The sequence below is a fragment of the Leptonotus elevatus genome, chromosome 2, assembly GCF_054856555.1.
Source record: "Leptonotus elevatus isolate MCC_2025b chromosome 2, RoL_Lele_1.0, whole genome shotgun sequence".
In the NCBI taxonomy this organism is placed as follows: domain Eukaryota; kingdom Metazoa; phylum Chordata; class Actinopteri; order Syngnathiformes; family Syngnathidae; genus Leptonotus; species Leptonotus elevatus.
In genome coordinates, this window is record NC_141240.1 from 35,172,381 (window position 1) to 35,194,107 (window position 21,727).

Below are 21,727 nucleotides of genomic sequence, written 5' to 3' on the forward strand. Positions count from 1 at the left end.
GGAGAGGCTTTACTTTAACCATCTGCCTAAGATAACAATAATAATAAAAATTTAAAAAAGGATTTAGCAACAGCGCCAATTTGCCGGTCCAATTTAAAACCCATGTTCGAAATAGACCATCCACACAGCAGTGAAAGGAAATATGCTTTTTTAAGAAGGAACCCATTTGCAACAAATGCAAAGAAAACAGCAGGGGCCCTCAAATTAAACCCTGTGGAACACCATATGACATTGGGGCAGCGCGGGACTCAAAGCAACCATTTAATTTCATTCATTTTCATTTCATTTGTTCATTTATTTCAGGCAGCAATCAACAAGATATTATTTTTTTCCAAACAATGCTGAACTAAACCTAGCCTGAAAAGGAGTGGAAATAAGAAACACTTTCAAGGCTAAGACAAAATGTCCTGCCTGCCGAGTAGGATCCAAACCACTCGAGAGCACTAATTAATCAATGAATTACTTAATTAAAGCAGAAGCACCCCTTTGTGTGTCTCTTCCATCTTGTGACGCACCTTTCCACGCAGGGGCTTAAAATCATTTGGCAACTATTTCGCACAATTATAGTCGCTGCTGTTTCCTTATTTGCCACTATAGATTTGCATTTGTTGATGGCAGATGTTGCTCTTTACCTACCAGAGCCTCGCTGCAGCAGTTTTTTGTTTCTTTTTGGGGAAAAACGTGCGAAATCTGTCATATGGCAAGCATTTTTTGTGTGTGTGCCAGTTTTACCAGCAGGTGGCGCATTTGGGACCTGGGCCTTCACTGTGAACTGAAGTGACCTTATCCATTCTTTAATATCACCACCATTACTCTTAAATACATCACACTCACCACAAATAACAGATTTTGCAAGATCCTTGTCATTTATCGAACAAGTACTACTTTTTGAAATCTGAGAGGTTGTCAAGTTTTCCTTTTTTGCAGCTTTTCCCGGAACGTAATGAACACTGTATGCCCTTGTATTTGTCTTTTCTTTCCAGGGTGGCAAAGGGAACGGCACCATTAACGGAACAATGGCAGGGAAAAGTAATGGGGGGAGCGGGGTTAACGGGTCCCCCCTGTCTTCCGTCAACTCCCTGGCCATCCAAGAACCTACTGCGGCCGAGTACGCTTCCATTCGCAAGTTCAGAAAGGTGAGCTATCCGTTTTCTTGACTTATAGATTGTATGTTGTAGGGCTTTATGTAGCAGAACATCAAATTTTGTTTTGGCAGTATTTCTTAGAAGCATTAAGTGTGCACTCTAAAAACAGTTGGATTGAAAATAACCCAGATTTTAACTTTTTGAGTAATTAAACAGATTAAATTAATAACCCACAAAACAAACTGGGTTTGGGGGGGGGGGGGGGGGTCGCCGTGTTTTGGGTTATTCGTTCGACCCAACTTTTTGGGCAAATTGAACAACCCATTTGAATTGGGTCAAAAATGAACCTACCCAACTTTTGGAGTTATTTAGTCCAAAACATTGGGTCAAATTAAATTAATAACCAACAAAGCAACCCAATGTTTGGGTTGTTTTGTGACATTATTCATTTGACGCAACTCTTTTAACTAATTGAATAACCCAAAAAGTTGAGGTGGTCCCTTTTTGACCCAGTTTTGGTTATTTTTGACCCTACTGTTTTTAGAGTGTGATGTTATTTATTGTTAATTATATTTGGTCTGAAAGTAAATAGCTCATTGCAAAAGATGAATGAGGCATCTGTTTCGATAAGTTGGGCCGTACCAAAAGTCAACTGTAACTTAAAATCATATCTATTTCTGTTCTCGTTAAAATATTTGAATAAGAAGATAGATGTGTTATTAAAGTCTTAAAAATACTCCCTTGGTATGCACGAGAACTCCAAAAATACATGCATGTTTCATTTAGTGCTGTTTTTCTTGAGTGTTGTCTATTGTGTCTTCACTGGTGATGTCAAGGTTGACAAGACAAACAGGAAGGAAAACAACGGAGCCGACAGCCAGTCAGACCAATCGAGCGTGAGCGACTCGCCCTCGGCTGCTGCTCCGCAACTTCCACGCAAACCCCTGGAGCCCTTTCACCTGCACTCTTTCCCAAAGGTAACACATCAACAAAAAAAAAAAATCGAAAATAAATAAATAAATACACACTGCAGCAAGTCAGCTTGACAAACCACTAGAGGGCACTGTCCACAAAGTAACCACACTTGCAGCGTAGCTTTGAGAAAATACAGTAACATTAAGATAGATAGATAGATAACAATAACATAATGGCTGCATTTGATTGATTTATTCATTCGTTTTTCAGTGAATAAATGTTATTTGGTGACTGGCCTTTGCAAGTTCGGGCCGTCGTTGAGGCTTCCCTGCGCTTTGGCTGACACGTTTCGCAGTTCTATTCTTTGTCCTTGGGTTACAAAGACATTGTTAGCTTGTGTTTTTGTACTTTTGATGAGCATTGTTAAACCACAAAATGGGGAGCGTGCATATTTCTGCATTTGTGAGCGCAGATGTTGGTCCTCTGCTTCTTTTTTGCTTTGTGCTGGCTTGGGAAGAGTGGAAAGATACATTATGTAAGAACTTGGTGGGCTGCCAAGAGCCGCCTCCGTGCGCTTGTGTGCGCAGGCGCGTGCGTGTCGTGCACTCCCATTGACTATCAGCAAGGCTGCCTAGAAATGGCAAACAGGTAGCCGATAAATAATGCTCAACATCTTGAAGCCATTTGGTTTTTGTCTCCGATTGCATATTGCCTCGCGCTGGAGGAGTGGATACAGTTTTGATCATGTTTGCATGTTACGCACCGTAATTGGTTTCTAATCGCGTCAGTTTGAAATACAAATGATACCGTTTGAGCATGAAAGGCCAAGTTGCTTGTAATTAAATATGCATGATTTTTTTTTTTTTTTTTTTTTTTTTAACATATTTTTTTGCAATAGTATGGCAAAGGATTCTCTATTGCCTGCCTTCCTTTTCCCACAATATACAGACAGTACAGTACCTCGGGGGTTCGACTCTCTCTGTATGCTAATATGACAGGAGCTTTTTTGAAGTGCTGATTTGCATGAAACTTGTGGGCAGGTTGCTTTCTGAACAAGCGTCAACAAGTTGAATCTGAAGCAGCATGCATGCAAATTTAAGTTGGTGAGGAGTAATAGCATGTATTTTTAATAAGTTCAGTTGGAAAAACAAAGTCTCCAAAGTCTTAACTGAACTCAATTGGCAACTTTTACACGATGACGGACTGTTTTTAACTGTGCCCATCTGGCCCTAATGTAGGCCGAAATTTCATTTATAGAAAAACATTAAAAGGGCAAAAACAACATCTATAGCTTTTGTTGTTATTTTTGACCATTTTTTTATTTTCTGCAGATGAATGCTCTAAATAGAAATCCAGTGGTGCCTTGAGATATGAGCTGTTATTTATTTGGGGTACTTTGACTTGAGAGACAAAAAATTTGCCGTGCTGTAACTACTCGAACTCCCAGCAGCGGTTTGGCTGATAGTGAACATTTGTTTACAAAACATTTAGTGTAATGCAAGCAAACAATGCAAATTGTCATATGCTAATGAATAGCTTTGGAGTCACGGTGTTACGACCCTTTCGGCAATAGGAAATTGGGCGCAAAGGGCGGCTGTGACAGACAATATATAACGATACTGCAGGGTTTCCACAGGTCATTAAATTGCATTGAATTTGGGTAAAATTAAGGCCTTTAATGTAATTAAGAAGGATTAAATACAATGTCTAGAGGCAATTAAAAATGTAAATACAATTGTTGCTAGTTGTTGTGTAAAGGAGTCACTATAACACAATTAAGCAATCATAAACGTGTTATAAACATGTGTTTGTGGAGGCTGGTGACTAGTTGTCATTTACAGTGAATAAAATAGCCTGAGGTCCACAAGTTGCTTCATGTTCCGAATCCCATTGGCTACGAATTTGAAAAGAAAAATGTTCAGTTCCTGTCACCAACATCCAACATAAAACACTGATGCCACCTTGTGGCAGAAAACTACCTCGGCACTAATCTGACTAAATTTTTAAACACACATTTACAGAATACAACCGCAATTGTATTTAGTAACCATCTTTGTCTACTTATGTTAATTAACATAAGTATTAACAATCCCCCCCCCAAAGTGCATTTAGAGCAATTAATTGTGAGTTAACTATAAAAATCATGCGATTAACTACAATTAAGAATTGTAATCAACTGACAGCCCTAATATATAAACATTACATGTATTTGTATTTGTGTGCGCGCGTGTGTATATGCAGTATGACATGTAGTGATAGACGTTTTTTTCAAGGCTGATACCGATTATTAGTAATCAAGAAGAGCGATAACCGATATTTCAAGCCGATATGCATTTGCAGTCAAGGAGGAAATATTAGCATCAGAATAAAAAAAAAAATGTTTTTTTTTTTTTAAATTAATAACACATAAAGAATTGACAGCTTTGTTTTAAAATCAAAAATTGCAGGTAGCTTCCAGGTTCATCAGCATGTGTTACATTTCTGCTATAAATAAAGTTTTCCAAAAGTTCAACATCATTTTTTAAAATTCAAAGTGTAGGGAGTTTCCAGTGTCAGCATCATTTTTTATACAGTGCAAATTTAAATAAATCCATGAATGAAAAGTTCCCTTTACCTCACTGAGCGCCAAATGCATGCGAATGTAGCTAATTTGGGATTTTCGTCAGGGTTCGTAAAGGGTTTCAAAAGATCTTTGCAGACAGTGGAAATTTTGTCTGAATATGTTTGAAAAATCTTTGGACAAGTAAAAGTGTTTTCCTGATGAAAACCCTAAATTTCTGCCATTTGCAAGCATTCACCACTCAGTGAGATATCATCTTTATTGGCCTTGAGATTCGTAAAAAGGCCGATGCCAATATTTGTCATAATGCCAAATATCGGCCGATAATCGGTCTATCCCTACTGACATGGGCATGACATTAGTTTTAAGTTGCATTGAAAACGGCATGAAAAAGCATCAAATTAGTAGGGGTGGGAATCTTTGAATGTCTCACGATGTGATTCGATTCCGATTTTCGGGTCTGTGATTCGATTCAGAATCGATTTTTGTTTAGGAACGCTTTTTGATTCAAAATGATTTGATTGACAATGATTTTTGCTTCAATCTTTAGATGTGTAAGGAATTGTAATGATCTACTCCAGTCTGACTCGCTAATGCTAATTAGCGTGCTACTCGCGGCACTTTTTTCACTCAAAAGAACGTCTCCACACTGCAAAAAAACAACTTTTATTGGAATAACTTGATCGTGACTTTTTCCTTTTACTCTCTAATGTGGCTACAACTTAACAGTGTATGAGACCGCGTGGAACCACACTGCCCCTAAGTGGCCAAATCGGGTACAACATGAACAGCGCTCTAAATGAAGGCACACAGACAATGGCAAGACAGTATAAAATAATTTAAATACAATTTTGGGACGTTTAAAATCTAGTCTGAATCGTACTAAATGAGAATCGTGATTCTTAGGAGAATCGATTTTTTTGGCACACCACTACAAATTAGATTTGCGTAAATCATGAAGCACCAACTTCTTATAATTCATTTTATACATTGCATTTTTAGAATGTCATTACTAGAGTAATGATGTGTTTTTACTTATATGTGTTTTTATAAAATATAATATTATAGATTGCTGGTATTAAAAAAAAAAAAATTACAAAAATGTTTTGTTTAGGTATGGGCAAGTACTAATACCGGTAGTATCTTGCCACTTTGGTCTAATTTGACAAGAAATTAGAAGAAGAACTGTTCCAGATTGTAAACTGCAATAGTTGCCTGATCTCACGATTGAATTTGTTTGTCAGGAGCCGGTGTTCATGGGCAACGGTGAGCAGTACATCTGGAAGCCGCCAGAGGATGACGATATCATCACTTTGCACCCTCCCCCGCACCGCACCGAGAACGGACAGGGACACCCGTTGCCCCCGACTGCCAAGGAGGTAGGGGAAGCTGCAAACAGACCGACAGACAGACAGAAAGACAGAAAGATGTGTGACTTGTGGCTGCTATGTTTATAAATGGGGGCGCCCCTTTGATTGGGCATGCCGTCATAACACGGCTGCCCTGTGACCTTCCTGTCATACTCGGCTTGCAGCCAGAGGTTAGGTTACACGCGTCCCGCGGCCCAACCCCCCTGCATGAACCCTGGCCGCAATCCCCTGGCACCCCCCTAAGCTACGTCTCCAACGGACAGCCCACCAGATGGATCCAACATAAGCATCACTCGCTCCCAAAAACTAATCTCCGCTTCTCATCCATGGAGATGTTTTTTTTTTTTTTTTCACTCAAGCAACAGGCCTTCGTAGGCGGAATGGGATGAGCCCCAGTCGGGGCCGGTCCTGCCAACGGACCTATTCTTCCTAATTATATGGCGGAACTGTCTGGTGGTAAGAGGAGGAAGTCTGCACTGTCCAATCGTGTCTCAATGTCACATTTCCGACCACATCTGCTTCCACATGCAGCGGCTCCTCCCCCGTTAATCCGCTCGCAATCCGCTCTTTCTTTTTCTCTGCGCTAGTGCTGTACGCCGAGTATGACAATCTAAATCTAAATCTAAATCTAACTGGCTAAATGATTTATTTTATTAATGAAAGTAACACATGTTATAGTCACTTACGTGTTACACAAACATTGACATCAGCAAGGATGAGATGAAAATATGTTCATAATACTAATTCAATAATTGTAAATATAAACTTAAAAAATTCTGAATTGTCTTTAAGTGCAATAAGTCAGGTCTTTCATAAATGTAAGAAAATACTTTTACATTTATGCGAACAGTAAACTCCAAGAAAACAGTAAAATAAAAAAAGGCCTTTAAAATGTTCTTTTCTTTTGAATTTATGGAAAAAAATAAATATTAAAATAATTGATTCATGGTTTTATGAATCGATATCAGGCTTGAAAAGGAAAAAATCGATTCATTATCGATTTTTCGATTTTTCAAACCCAGCCCTAATTTTGTTTTGAGATTAGTTTTTTTTTTTGTAAATGTAATTAGTTTTAATTACTTTTCAGAAAGGTTTGTTAGTTTCTTCGGTGATTGATTCATATAGTTTAACTTTTTTTCACCCACTTTTGTTAACAAGAGAATGAAAATCTAGATTTTTTTTATTGTACATTTAGAACAGGTATAAAATGTGTGATTAATTGTTGAGTTAACTACTGAAGTCATGCGATTAATTGCGATTAAAAATTGTAATTTTAATTAATCGCATGACTTCACTATTTACCTCATAATTAATCACACATTTTATATCTGTTCCAAATGTACAATAAAAAAATTCTAGGTTTTCATACTTTTGTTAACAAAAGTGGAAAAAATGTTATACTAACTAGTTCAAATGAATTTTTGACGTCTATAGCCGTCAATGGCAGTAAATGAGTTAATTGGGTGAACGTCGCATGCATAATCAAATATTTTGGAAAAATGTCGGGGGGGAAAGGAGTGTAATATAAACACAATTAGAAAAGTAGTAGAATGAAAACTACAGATACTCGCTCTCAAATGTAGTAAAGTCAAAGTAAAAAGTACCCCTTCATTAAATTACTCAAGTACAACTACATCAAAAAGTACAGTAGCAAAGTACTTTTACTTCTTTACATTCCACCACTACTGCATCTAAACTTAGATGCCTCACAACCCTAATATCTCAAAGCGGGATGGTTTCGCTTTCCAAACACTAGCGTCATGTTTCAGGATGAGTATGACAGCCGTTCCAAACACGCAAGCCACAAGCACGACTGTCGCCAAGGAGCGACATCATCTGGTGGCCCTTTTTGTTATTGGCTGCTGCCAGATGAGGTCGCTTCTAGGCAACACACAATCAAAGGACCAAAACTTCCAGGCGACTGTTCAGGCTTCACTTTCCTTCTTCCAGCTAACGGCTGTGCTGTAATACCCAAATAAATACAATGAAGGACATTTTCGCTATAATTATAGCTAGTTATCTTTCATTTTGTAAATGTAAAATGTCGTTTTCAGGTTTTTTTTTGGTTTTGGGCGTTTTTCTCTCTCTAAAACTCTTTAACTCATTCACATAGACGTCAAAAATTCATTTGAACTATTTCTATTAGTTAAACATTTTTTTTAACAATAGTATGAAAACCTAGAATTTAATTTTTTTGTACATTTAGAACAGATCTAAAGTTTGTGATTAATCGTGAGTTAACTAGTGAAGTCGTGCGATTAATTATGATAAAAAAATTTAATTGCCTGACGCCCCTAATTTTTAATTATCTTTTCTTTAAATAAAATTGTTTATACTTTTCTTTAAAAAGAAAGAAGAAAAGATTATTAAGAAGTAGGCGCGTCAGGCGATTATTTTTTTTGTAATTAATCGCATGACTAGTTAACTCACGATTAATCACAAATTTTATATCTGTTTTAAATGTAAAATAAATAGTTTCTAAGTTTTCATACTCTTGTTAACAAAAGTGGGAAAACAATTTAACTAATAGAAATAGTTCAAAATAATTTTTTGACGTCTATAGCCGTCAATGGCAGGGAATGAGTTAATAAAGTCTAAAGTCAAGAGTATAGTTGTCGAATTGTTCAAGCACATAACGGCAGTCGACTGTTGCTTCCAGAGCGTCTGGCCTTGACTTCGCGTTACGTGTTATCTCTATTTCGCTCTGTCATGATTTCTTTCTCCGACTCGTTCATTGCCACGTTCACCAGTTTGCAGTTTCTAGCTGCCCGTATAATTTGTGTCTTGAGTAGGGGAGACAAAACAGAAAAGAGCACGGGCAGAGGGGAGGGCAAAAGACAAAATACAATGCGGCGCTGGCTTCCTCAACAGCTGCAGCCGCGTTCTGAAATCCCCACCGTCTTGTGACTTCCTTCCTGTGCTGCTCGATGTTGCAAACTGCGTATGCACAAACAGTACACGCATTTGCTCAGATATGTTTGTGTAAACACTTTAGAGCGTACACCTTGCTCTTTGTTTATCCATAAAGGTCACAAAAGAGATTTGTAAGGGTGGGGTGCATGTCCCGCTTTGGAGAAGAAGGGAGGGGCAAGAATACCTTGAGATATTATTGACCCAATTTAACTCACTGCACAATAAGCAGAAGTTTAGCAAATAACTAAATACTGAACAAGTCATCAAAAAAGTGTCAAGCTGTTTACTGGTAATGTGTTTTTAAAACAACGACATAGAGTGTCAGTTTAGCTTAATGCTAACACATATGGAAAATGCCATTTACATGCTAGCGGTAAGCTCTAGACTCTAAGGACAATATTATTGAGTGCTTTTTTTCCAATTAAAAAACAACACAATTAAATAAAAAAAATCTGGAACGGATTAATGCCATTTCCATTCATTCCAATGGGCAAGGTTAATTTGAGATACGAGTGTTTTAAGTTATTGGTTTGGAACGAATTCAACTCAAATCTGGAGGAACCATTGTATTCAAATTCTCCAATCACAACTTCAGATGGGTAAAAGTGCAATGGGGGTCAAGATTCTTGTGTGGCTTCTTCCTCTGAGAATTTTGTTTTAATGTGATGTCAGGTGTGTGCAAGAAAGTGCGCACAGCCTGTCAGGGCCACCAAAGTCGAGCTGCTGGTTTTCGGTGTGATCATCGAAGGTAAACACAGACACCTCCCACAGTCCTCTGCTCTCGTGCTCGCTTGCTTGCAGGAATTTGGACACAAAAAGTCACGGCAGTAGATAACCAAATTCCCCACACGACCTCGCGCAGGTTTCACTACAAACCTTAAAAGTAGACACAGACACGCAAACACCACACATGTACTGTCGTGCTGGGAAATGATTACAATTTTGGCATCTCACCATTATAACAACAATCAAATCGCTAATGCTAGCAGTCAATGTAAAATCCCATTGACAGGCAAGTAGACAATTAGCATCAACTTCTGGATTGATTTTCCTTTAAATAATGAACATTCACACACAAACGTTATAGGAACACATACAGACAGGAAATATAATAACACTCAATGGCATATACACTGCATTCTTCCTATTTCGTGAAAAAAAATACATGGTTTTAATTAATTTTCTGGTTGTTCTTTCAAGCTATATATATATATATAAAAGATCTACCAGTAGGTTTGAGATTTTTTCCAAAGCTTTTATTTATTTATTTATTTATTTTATCATTAATTTATTTGTTTATTCATTTATTTATTTGTTTATTTATTGCTGGCAGTTTCAGCTGAAGCAAGGTAAGAGATTTTTTTTTGTCTTGAAAAAAAAAATTTCTAACTTATTTTAAAAAGAAGACAAGAGGAACAGCATAGCGCTTTGAGGTTTGGTACACTCTAAAAACAGTTGGGTCAAAAATAACCCAATTATGGATCAAGAATGAACTGATCCACTTTATGGATCAATTTGACCTAACTTTCTGGGTTGTTTTATACAAAAGACCAAATTTTTTGACCCAAGTAAAGATCTGAACAATATTTATGATTTCTTGACGCAAAATTAGTAGAGGATCGGTCCATTTTTGACCCATAGTTGGGTTATTTTTGACTCAACTGTTTTTAGAGTGTACCAAACCTCAAAGCGCTATGCCGTTCCTCTCGTCTTCTTATTAAAATATGTTTGAAGGTTTTTTTTCAAGACAAAAAAAAATCTCCAGCAATAAATAAATGAACAAATAAATGAATAAATAAATAAATAGAGTGTAGTTTCGAAATCAATCGCTAATCATGTTTACTAATTGTGATTTCTATATCAATCAAAAATAATCGCAACTTTTCCCCTAACAACTCAGCCCCAATGCACAGTATGCACGCACACACACCTCCAATCACAACGCCTGGTTCGAGGCAAATGAAATGAGAGCAAAGTCCGTTAGCGAAAAAAAATGAGCAGTTTTTTTCTGTCAGCAGGTTGGCTGGCGTCCAGATCGTTCACACCAGAGCTCGCTGTTGTGTTGCCAAAGCACTTGTGAAACTTTAACAGGTCTATCCACTGTGAGACTAACGCCGTGGACTCTCCGCCGAGACCTCGACGGAGCGATAACACAGTTTACTCTGTCTTATCCTAGCCTGTCAAAATAGGTCAGGTTACAGCACAGAGCAAACACAGTGCCACTCTCTCGCCCGCCCACACTATCAGGCTCACACCTCAAATTAGCACTCTTTAAAGTTGTCTCCCGTGTTCGCACATTGTACCTTTTTGCCTAAAATACTTTAGGTTGTAAATATTCCTTGTGGTATAGGTCAGAGGTTGGTAGTCACACGCTACATTTTGACTCAAGTGTTATTTTGGATATATTGTACATTTTTGAGTAGCATTAATGTAACATGCTGTACCTCGTACTTGTGTATTTTTCTTCAGAAGAAACAGCTTACAACTTTAATAACTTAATTGAAAAAAAACTTGGCAAAAAAGTCAAAATCAGTGACTGAAATAATAAGTGTGCACACCCTCTTATAAATGGGATGTGGCTGTGTTCAGAAATCCCCAATCACATTTAAACTAAAACACACCTGCCACCATTTAAAGCAACACTAAGGAACTTTCAGTTTACGTTGATTATGGTGACGCCATATGGACAAAAGCGGTAATGTTATGTCTGAAGAAAGACCACATTTTTATCTCACTCCAGCGAGGGAAATCCGGGCCTAATGTTGATCCTTGACTGTCCTTTCATCCGGGGTAGCTTTTGACGTATGATATAAAGCAGTTAGCACATTTGTAGTTTTTTTGTGTGGCGGTGTTCCTACCATCCGCCTCAAAGTGGCTTAGTGCCAGTATAAATGATACAGATCCCCTCAGGCCATGGCAAAGGTGGCATTTAACTAGTTTTAACTCGATATTTCATCAGAAGAGTTATGAAAATATTTTATTATGGTTTGAAAAGTTCCTTAGTGCTACTTAAATATTCCTCAAGTTAACCCAAATAGGGGGAGAGAGAGAGAGGGGGGGGATGCATCATGTGATCTCAGGGAACAATTATTTTTTTGTTTTTTTTCGGGCCTTCCTAGAATTAAGTGGAATTGTGCATCCACTGCAGTAGGTGGCAGTAGTTGCAGTGGAGAGTTGGTAACGAATGGAGGCAAAATATTGTCTTCGTCTTTCTCAGATGCTGTGGTGTTTTTTCCCCCCTGACATTTAAAAAAAATATAAATTAATTAATATCCCCCCCCCCCCCCCCCCCCCCCCCAGACTGTTCATAATTCCGTGTTGGAGGCCCAGTTCCCGCTGAAAAAAACCAGCCCCAAAATGTTATACAACAAAGTGTTATACCACTGACACCACCATGCTTCAGTGGAGTTTTGATGTTCTTTTGGTGATGGGCAGTATTACGTATTTACCAAATGTACCTTTTAGAATTCACAGAACCAAAACAAAATCTCCCAATTAAATGTGTGAAAATGTGCTACGGTCTGACGAGACCATGACGGAATTTTTGGTCATAATTCCAAGAGGCATGTTTGGCAGAAAAAAACTGAGACTGGCACATCACAGCCTGTGCAACCATTTCAAACATGTCTATTTTTATTCGAATTTTTAAGAAATGAAAATATAAAACTGAATGGAAATAGGAAAAAGGGCCCAAAATTCGCAATGCTTAGAGGGGTTGGATTTTAAAGCGTATCGAAAAAAGGAAAATGTGAATTTTGGCTATGGAAACAGATGACAACTGACAAGACCGGATACACGTCGCAATTACGTTTGTAGTCCCGAAGCAATGTCGGACGATAAAGAAAGGTATATTTGGAGGGACACCGACACTGAAATCTTATTGGAATTAATCAAAGAAGCGAATATTCATGCAATTTTAGATGGAAAACAGCAAAGAAATGCCTCAGTTTATCAAGAATTACAAAAGCATGCGTCCTGGTCTTCTTCTTTTAAATTACTGGTGGATCACATCTCTATGGTGTATACCGCCATCTATAGCAGCGGAGTCCCCTCTCAATATTTGCAAAAAAAGAACAGGTGGAAACGGGCATATGTCGCATGTCCGCACATTTTCAGTAAATTCGCTTAAAAAATTCTAAACAATTGGATGAAGACCCACCTTATGATGATATCAGAATGTCAATCAAGTCCTCTCGTCCAAGAGAGGTTCACTTGAATTACATTCAAGACACATTCATCCATAGGTGAGTTCAATTACCCACCTGTGACTCTCATTTTTTTTTGTGTTGTCAGATTGCAGACACCTACTCCATTGTGTGCAAAACCCAGAAGAAAAAGACTCCCATGGAAAACAACGGAGCCAAGACCCTTCCGCGCTCCTTCGGCGGGGAACGAGGAAAGGGCCGGGGCCGAGGGGTCCAGGTCCAGGCGCGTTCCCAGGAGGAGCCCTGTTACGAGGCGACGGGTGACCGGGCCTGGCCCGCGTGCGCGGCGGCGGAGTCCGACGCCGCGTACGCCACCATTGACAGCCACCGTAAACGTGAGCAGGCCGGCGCCGGTAATAGCGCGGCTGGCGGCGCCGCCACGCTCAAGAGGAAGAAGCAACAGGCGCCGCCTGCTGCACCTCAGGGCTCCGCGTCCAACCCCCTGCCTGTTCGAGGCCTGCCGGGCGGAGATAACTTCTATGAGACCATCAGCGATGTGAAAGGAGGCAACAGCTCCAGCACCACCACCATCTTCACATTCAATGATGGAATGGAGATGTATGTCACCGGCCTGTAGCTGGCAGACGTGCAAATACGGCCCAGAAAGATCCCGACAGGGACCGTCCTGTGCACTTGCCGTAAGGTTGCTGTACATATTCAGAGGTACTACGACTACTCCAGACAAACGAAATGACGATCAAATTTGTGTTGACATCAGGTACAAACAGGGTTTAATCCAGGTTCAGACTTTCCCTCATTGGTCTGTGGTTCGGAACCGGCCTCGACCCTAAAAGGACCAAAATGTTTTATCAAAAACGAGAAGAAAGGAAAAAGACGACTGGAATACTCATCCTCAAACATACCGTACTGTATCAGTGACTTTACTCATGTTTACGGCCATCATTTTCCATCATATCTTTATTTTTGTACGAACAGTGTTTATTTGACGCGTGGCGTAACTTCACAATTCAAGCACATTTGAATATATGTATAGAACATGTAAATGCATGATTTGCGCAAACCGCAGTGAGCAGTAGCAATGATGCTGGCTATATTAGGTGAAGGAGGCCGTTACAAACGCACGCACACAAACACACGCACTTGGGGGGGGCACTTATGTAATATAAGCAGATGGATGTCACCAAGATTTTTGGAGCTCAGCTCAACCTAAGCAAACATCTGAAACAGGTTCCCTGTGCACACTGACCTGTTGCCTGGCAGGGAGACTTTTGTACAAACAAAGGTCGGACGGTCATTTGGAGGCCTGCTCAAGCTCAAATGTAAGCCAAGTCACGGCAAGGCGTCCATTTCTCGAAGCCACCATCAAAACTTAATGGCGGTTTATCAAAAGCGGCCCTTTTGCTATCTCTTCTGTGTTTAGTTTTGGTCCTCAATGTAATCCTCAAGGTAATTACGACATCAGTTAACAATGCACGCTCAGATTTAACAAACATCCATCTGTAGCCACAGGGTGATGACACACCTCTCTACACACACGCACACACACTTACACACACATTCATGCAAGCATGCTTGGCAGCGTTGAACAGGGTAAAGCGATCAGGTCCGGAGTTGCCAGAGTGTTGAGCAAGAGTTGGAGTGACAGATTTCGCAATACAACCGTTTCCATATTAGTTTAAAACAGTGGTTCTTAACATTGTTGGAGGGGGCGAACCCCACCAGTTTTCTATGCGCATTCGCTGAACCCTTTTTTTTTTCTTTTTTTTTTGTTCCTTTCAAATTCAAGACATAGAAGTATTGGGTTTACTGGTGACAAAATGAACATGGAGGGTAGCCTTTTCTTTGTTTCCTTTAGTTGTGTTATATTCAATTATTACACTCCACAATTACAAAATCACCATAATTGTAAAAAATAAAAGAAAATATTATTAATACTAATGTAGAGTTGAGTTGTTTAAATGTATACATAAATTTTTTTATATATATTTTAAAACAACCAATTTAATAAATTGTGTTTCATCCAAAAGGAACTTGCATAATTATAGTGTTTCAATTTTTTTTATTTGTCTTAATAATTTTTACATTTTCTTTTTTTTTGTACCCCAAAAAATAAATGATCGCCCTAATCGTGATGAATATTTTCTTCATAATCGAGCAGCCCTATTGGCTTTCATCGCTCAACTCAACTCTATCTATGTTTATAGAGCACTTTAAAACAACCACTGCTGTTTTCTTAAGATGGAACTCAGGGGCAGCAGATACAATGAAAACAGCATAAGTCCTAGATTTGAACCATGTGGAACGCCATATGTTCTGTTATACATGTCAATTAATACTGCACATTCGTCCGACCGCTTCCTTTTTTTGCTCGACATAATATGAAGGGATTAAAAAAGAAATCGTGACATACCATCACAACAGCTACAAGTCGACTACTGAGCGCGCCAAATTCCCTGCAGCCAATGATGGACAAGTGGGGCGTGTCATCACAAATGATTTGAGTCGGGTGTGTGTCTTGACCTCTCCCGAATCCCTGGGGTTCGAGCGAACCCAGGTTAAGAACCACTGGTGTAAAAGAATGATTTCTTCTCAAATACTTCATCAAATAAGTGACTTGTTTTCTTTGAAATGTGATTTTATGACCATTTGTACTATTGCACTCAGCAGCTGCGGAAAAAGGCCGTCTACATTTCTTATCGTAAATGTCCCGCTTTGCTCTCTGGCTGGCGAGTCAAAAGCTGCGCTCTCGATGGTTTTTTGAGGCAAAAAAATTTGATAGTCGGAATAGCAACGGAAAGCTTTGCACTCCAAAGAAAACAAGCGTGGAGTGTCCTCTGGACGGTTGGCCCTCGCCCTCTCCTCAGCCTGCTCTCCGGCCCCCGCATCCTCCTTTGTAAACAATGTCGTTTTTCATGTAGCTTTGGGGAAGAAAAGAGGACAAAAGAAAACTTCAGTGAATGGGCGTGAGGTTACGAGGCAAGAGCGATGAGGGATATCGCGGGACGATCTCACTGTGAGAGAGCCATGCAAATGTTTGGAAGGTCAGTAGCATACGTTTGAAGTGTTACCGTGTGAGAACGTGCGCACGTGTGTATTTTATTGCACTGTTTTGTTTTTTTCCCCTCTCCTTTTGGACAATGAATAGCTCACGCCACTGCCATGAAACGAGTCTGCTATTTGTTGGTGCAATTTATCCTGCTTGATCCAAAAAGTGCATGCGTTAATATATGGAGATGAAACAATTATTGTGGTACTTTATTAATCTCATGTTTGTTAGTCTTCTGTTGTAACTTTTTTGCCATGTAATGCACAGCAGCACCCCCCCCCCCCCCCCCCCGCCCCTCCCTTTCCAAAGCAGCGAGCAGGAGGAGGGGGAAGAACTGGAAAAGATTGATTGAAGCCACCAGGATTTTCAAGCCTCACTGTTTATATTCTGCGAAGGGGGGAGCAAGAAGGAGTGATAGAAGTGGGGGGAGGGAGAAGAAGCACAAGCACGAAGCTGGATGCGGATCACCGCGAATGGACACAGACCCGACAGAACCTCCTCCTCCTCCTCCTCTTCTTCCTCACACACTCGTACACACACACATGGGTCGGCACACACTGCAACACTGAGCCATGTGCGTTTCCAGTTAAGGGGAGGAAGCACTTTTTTTTTTTTGCCCCTGCCTTTACTCCCTAGCCCAGCTGCGTTCACTCCCCAATAATGGACACAGAGCTCGCTTTGCCCCACTTCTTAACCTTTTTTTCCCCTCGCCGTGCTGAGGAGGGGCTTGCAATGTCCACTTCTGAGAGCGCGAACGTCAAGCTTGGTCCGTTGTGACAGCGATGCAGCATTTGCCCAACAACTGTCTGATATGAAAAATGGCAAACAGCTGAGAAGCCTCTCAGCACAATGCTGGCTGGCTCTCGCTCGTAATCCTTTCCCCCTGGCTGTCACTTTAGGCCCCCGTTTTCTTTATCTTGATACAAAGCACTGATATGATCTCTTTGGTGGAACATTGTTGTACGCTGACGGAGACAGATGTTCGCGGCACAAATACAGTACCAATATGTAAATGTGTAAAATACTCTGCTGCTGTTCTGATGTTGTCACAATGTAGAGTTTGCGGTATATTTGTTGGGGGGTGGGGTGGGTGGGGTGGGGTGGGCCGGGTCAACTGGTTATCACAGACACATTTTTATTTGTGAATGCAAATTGATCCTTGCTTTTCATGCACAAACAGACGATGTTTGCTAATTGTCTATGGATATAGTTATGGGCCAATACTGCTGTGACAGCTGTAGCCAATGTTGTATCTTGTCAAAGCACAGGGTTTAGTTGGAAAATAATATACACATAAGTATGTATATGTATGTGAGTGTATATGTATATGTGTAGATATGCACACACACATATCTATATTTACATATACGTATATTTACATATATATATATATATATATATATATATATATATATATATATATATATATATATATATATATATATATATATATATATATATTTATATATATACACACACACAAATAAATATTATGGCAGTGAAGATATGCAAAAGATTGTAATGTTTTATATTATCCTTCATAAAATATTAAAGTGAGTTTTTACTTTTCTAATAAAGTGGCACATTATGATGTTTTTGTCTTTTGCCTATACAGCCCCTCCTTTGAACCAGCCAAGGATACAACATAGCAATGATCCTCCTCGCCAATTGTGAGCTATTAACAAAGCACAAATAAAGCACACAGCCACCTGCGGGCTGCCTTAAGTTGTTCTGCAGGTTTTGAAATGTAATATTGCAAGCTGACAAATGTATTCTTGAAATAACTTGTGTTTTTTTTTACATACTCTATAGACTACTAGGGCTGTAACAAAAACATAAGATTTGATTAATATACCGACTTCTCGGTTCAAAACACAATTGGATTTTTAATAAACAAACTAATGCAACAAATACAATCCATCAATTTCTGAATATTTTTTTTAATAAATATATCATTAGCCTATATAACAGATTTATCCATCCATTTTCTGAACCACTTAATATTTTAATTTATACCAATATTATATTCACAATAAATATAATTTAATAAGTTGGGCAGAGTAGACTGCAGTTTCTTCCACAGTCCACACCCTACTTACTAGTGAATTATTTTCAGGATGGTGTCTTAGAACATTTCTGCTTCTCGGGAAAGGTTATAACCTCTTTTTGATTTTTCATTGATGGCACATTCCCAAAAAATAAAACCATTAAACATGTAACATTAGGTCAGGGGCGTGGCTTTGGTCAAAGACTGATGGTGGGGGATGAATGACTTAAAGCTACATTTAAATCCTGCTAAGAGTTAAACACGTTGTAATATGCTTTCTATTCAGTAAAAGATGACTTTCTTCTAAGAATTAGGACTGAAATAATAAGATTTTTTTTTTATGCAGGGACGTCATGTTTCGGCCTACACTATGTCTGAAGTTTTAAATAGCCAAAAACAAAGGTGGGAGGTGCAATTGCTTTAGTGTGTTTGTTTGTTGTTGTCTCGCAGGATGTATTTTTGAATAATGGTATATTGCAAATTATTTTTATTGATCCCAATTTTTTACTCGTCCAGCTTAAAAACACATCGATCCTAGTCATTGTCTGCTGATAAAAGTGTCCATCAACAATTTGACACGGTCGCTAATTTAATCCAACCGATGATGTGGAACACAATTGACAGATAAACTTAAGTGCGATGATTTTGTTTCATTTTTCTGCTCTTACTCGCCTCAGCCCGGCTAATGTGTCGACATCGACAGACACCGGCCGGTAAAACGAGGAGGACGCCCACCTCCCCCTCTCAACCAATCAGATTACACACAGTAGTGACTGACGCGTGTAAATGGGCCAATCATAGAGCGCCTTACTGTGGACGCGTGCCAGAGTGTAATGTTTATGTACGGCCACGACCAATGGGGTTGAAGCTCAGGGGGCGTGGCATTCTTTTGGAGGAAAGAGGCAAAACAATCTTTTTATCCTCGGGACCGGGCGGCTTTTTGGATGTCCCGGCTCGCCAAACGCTCCATGTAGAGTAGACTTAGAAGGACGTTACAAATAATAGCCAGCAAGTCGCGACAATCCCGTTAAATGTATCTCACTCGAGAATTTTGCACTAAGATCTTTAGAAAGCGGGGTTTCTTTCTTTAGTCTCCACTTGGACGCTCTTAAAATGGATTCGAGATCTGTTTTGGACAAGCCGGTGGTTGGGACACGGCTCCCCGGCGCGGACTTCGGCTACCGGGGGACCCGTTCGGTGCTCCGCGACAGTCGGCTGGAGAAAAGCAGCGGCGGCGGCTTGCGGGCGGGAGCGACCACAAACGGGACCGTCCTCTTCAAATGTGTGCGAGACGGCCAGGCGACGAAGGATAACGCCTCCGTTGAAGGGAACGGACGAAGATTGCACGACGGGGAAAAAGTAAGTTGTCGATATTTGAACCACTCTGTCAACTTAGTGGCTTTTTCTTTTTTTTCTTTTTTTTGCACAGGCCCACCGTGTTGCGCACTCGAGTGCCAAGTTTGACGCGTTACGCGCAGCTTTCCGCCGTCCGATCTCGGCGCACATGTCATTACACGCTCCGAGTAGGCCTCAATCCGGTTTTGAAAGTGTTATTCACAATTCATATCGAGCTCGTGTGTTTGCAAAGTTCACCGGAAAAAGGGTATCAAAGTGTGTGCCCCTCCCCCCTCCTCCATACTTCAGGGTGGAGCTTTGCAAAAGGCCCAAAAAACAAAACAAAAAAAAAACCCACTCCAGTTGGCCTCTTGCACTAATGCACGCCGCAAGACTGCTGTGCGTGCTGCACGTTTGTTCCTTCGAGTAATTGCTAAAGTTTTCAGTGTTCGCTTTTATTGTTGCTTTGTATTTCATCACCCGGCTGGTCTGTATGTGCACGCGTTTTAAATGATGTCACATCGCAGCACATTGGTCATGTGGCTAGAGTAGCCCCCCCCAAAAAAAAAAGTCAAATGACTCACGTACAAGTGAAAAGTGGTCCTCTGGCTCGGAGTAATTACGATTTCTCAAATACAGAATAACGTGAATAACTTCAAAATATCAAAATAAACATGAACTTGACAAAAATGTAAAGTAGGATCGTACTAACGTACTACATTGTACTAAAACAATATTATATATTTTAAAATGCCATCTTTTATAAAAATTGAATCGCAACAAATCAGCAACCACTCACCGGTTAGCACATCTGTCTCACAGTTGTGTGGCTACTATAGCGGGTTCAAATCCAGGTTCCAGCCCTCTTTGTGTTAATTTGCATGTTCTCCTCGTGTCGGTGTGTGTTTTCTACGCTTACTCACTTATTTGAAACGCATTCATGTTTGGTTCATTGAAGACTCCAAACTGTCCTTTTTTGGTGTGAATGTGACTTTAAATGATTGTCGATATGTGTCATGTTGATTGGCTGACAGTCAGTCTCAGGAGTACCCCGCCTCGCACCCAAAGCCATCTCGTTTAAGCTACTGTACACCCGCAACACTAGTGAGGATAAGGTGAATGTATGAACTGTTTTATTTTTATTTTTATGAAATCAACTTATATTGTTTACATACATGGTAATAATAATACAATAGGCTCACAAGGCTGAGATTATAAGCCACAATATGTTTTCTCAAGTTTGAAGTGGAGTTCTTGTAGGCTGAAATGTCGACATTTACAGTAGCTGCTCTTTTTAAATTGCATTCACTAAAAGGAGTGAGCAATATGTAGGCTCAATGTAGCAAGTACTAGTGGTGTTTCTTATTAACAAAAATACTCGAGTAATCAAAACAAATGTACTTAAGTAACACTAAAGTCAATTACCAGCTTATATGTGCACAACGGTCATGGATGAAATGACACCGTAGCCATGTACAGTACATGAAAATTCCAGTTAGTGTTTCACTGTAATTATTGTCCTTTTGTTTTTTTTCTAACTCCATATCTGAAATGAGTAAAGAAAATGAGTTTTGACAGACACCACTGCCCCATCCCAAACATTCGGACATATTCCGTTTAAAAGTATAACTACCATAATCACTTTCGCTTCTTCAACCCACGTCCCTCGCACTCATACCTTCAACTTTTTTAATCTCCCACTTTTCCCAGACTGGCCTGGGCGAGCACAGAGACACTGGTTGCACTGCGAGCCTGAAGAGGACCAGTCCTACTCACTGCCCAGGCACAAATGGGCAAGCGCCAGGCAGCTTCATGCACTTGGACATCAGGAATCAAGAGAGGCAGGTGGAGATGGCCACCGGCTTCAGGCCAGCGCCAGCACAGAATGCACCGCAGATGGAGAGACAACAGTTCGCTTCTTCTCATATCCCTGTCCCCAGAAACAGGTAGGACATCTTCAAAACACGTTTTGCCTCTTGCTTTTGTTTGTTTGGTATTGTGGGAGCTTCCCATTCACGCATCATAACATGACTTTTGTTTATGAGAATCCGTATCAAATGTTCAACTTGTGTTGCTCAACATTGAAAAGCGAACTTTAGTGTATGTGCTACGGTATATACAAGCTGAGTGTCCACATGTGGTAGTAACAGTTTTGGGGCGGAAAAGTGAGGTTATTGATTGGTACTAATAACATTTTGCCTGCCATGAACAATGTGTGCATATTGGATCATCTTGTAGAAAAATAAACTACCGGTTTTCCCTTTTTCCATTGAATGATACATTATTTGAC

The 21,727-nt window shown here is 39.9% G+C and overlaps 2 protein-coding genes across 3 annotated transcripts in view; both read left to right on the forward strand.

The window, feature by feature from the left end:
* LOC147179783 (uncharacterized) overlaps window positions 1-14,794 on the forward strand; it is a 54,096-nt gene extending 39,302 nt beyond the window's left edge. For both annotated transcript variants that reach the window (XM_086069863.1, XM_086069864.1), the window contains exons 6-9: window positions 984-1,136; window positions 1,922-2,062; window positions 5,805-5,939; window positions 13,137-14,794. In XM_086069863.1, the coding sequence (XP_085925989.1) occupies window positions 984-1,136; window positions 1,922-2,062; window positions 5,805-5,939; window positions 13,137-13,625 (918 nt within the window). In that variant the 3' untranslated portion in view covers window positions 13,626-14,794. The remainder of the gene's footprint in view (window positions 1-983; window positions 1,137-1,921; window positions 2,063-5,804; window positions 5,940-13,136) is intronic.
* Window positions 14,795-19,021: 4,227 nt separating this feature from the next.
* The window catches only part of slc2a4rg (SLC2A4 regulator), a 43,572-nt gene continuing 40,866 nt past the window's right edge, over window positions 19,022-21,727 (forward strand). Inside the window, exons 1-2 of the mRNA XM_086069076.1 lie at window positions 19,022-19,461; window positions 21,148-21,383. Coding sequence (XP_085925202.1) covers window positions 19,216-19,461; window positions 21,148-21,383 — 482 coding nt within the window. The 5' untranslated portion in view covers window positions 19,022-19,215. The remainder of the gene's footprint in view (window positions 19,462-21,147; window positions 21,384-21,727) is intronic.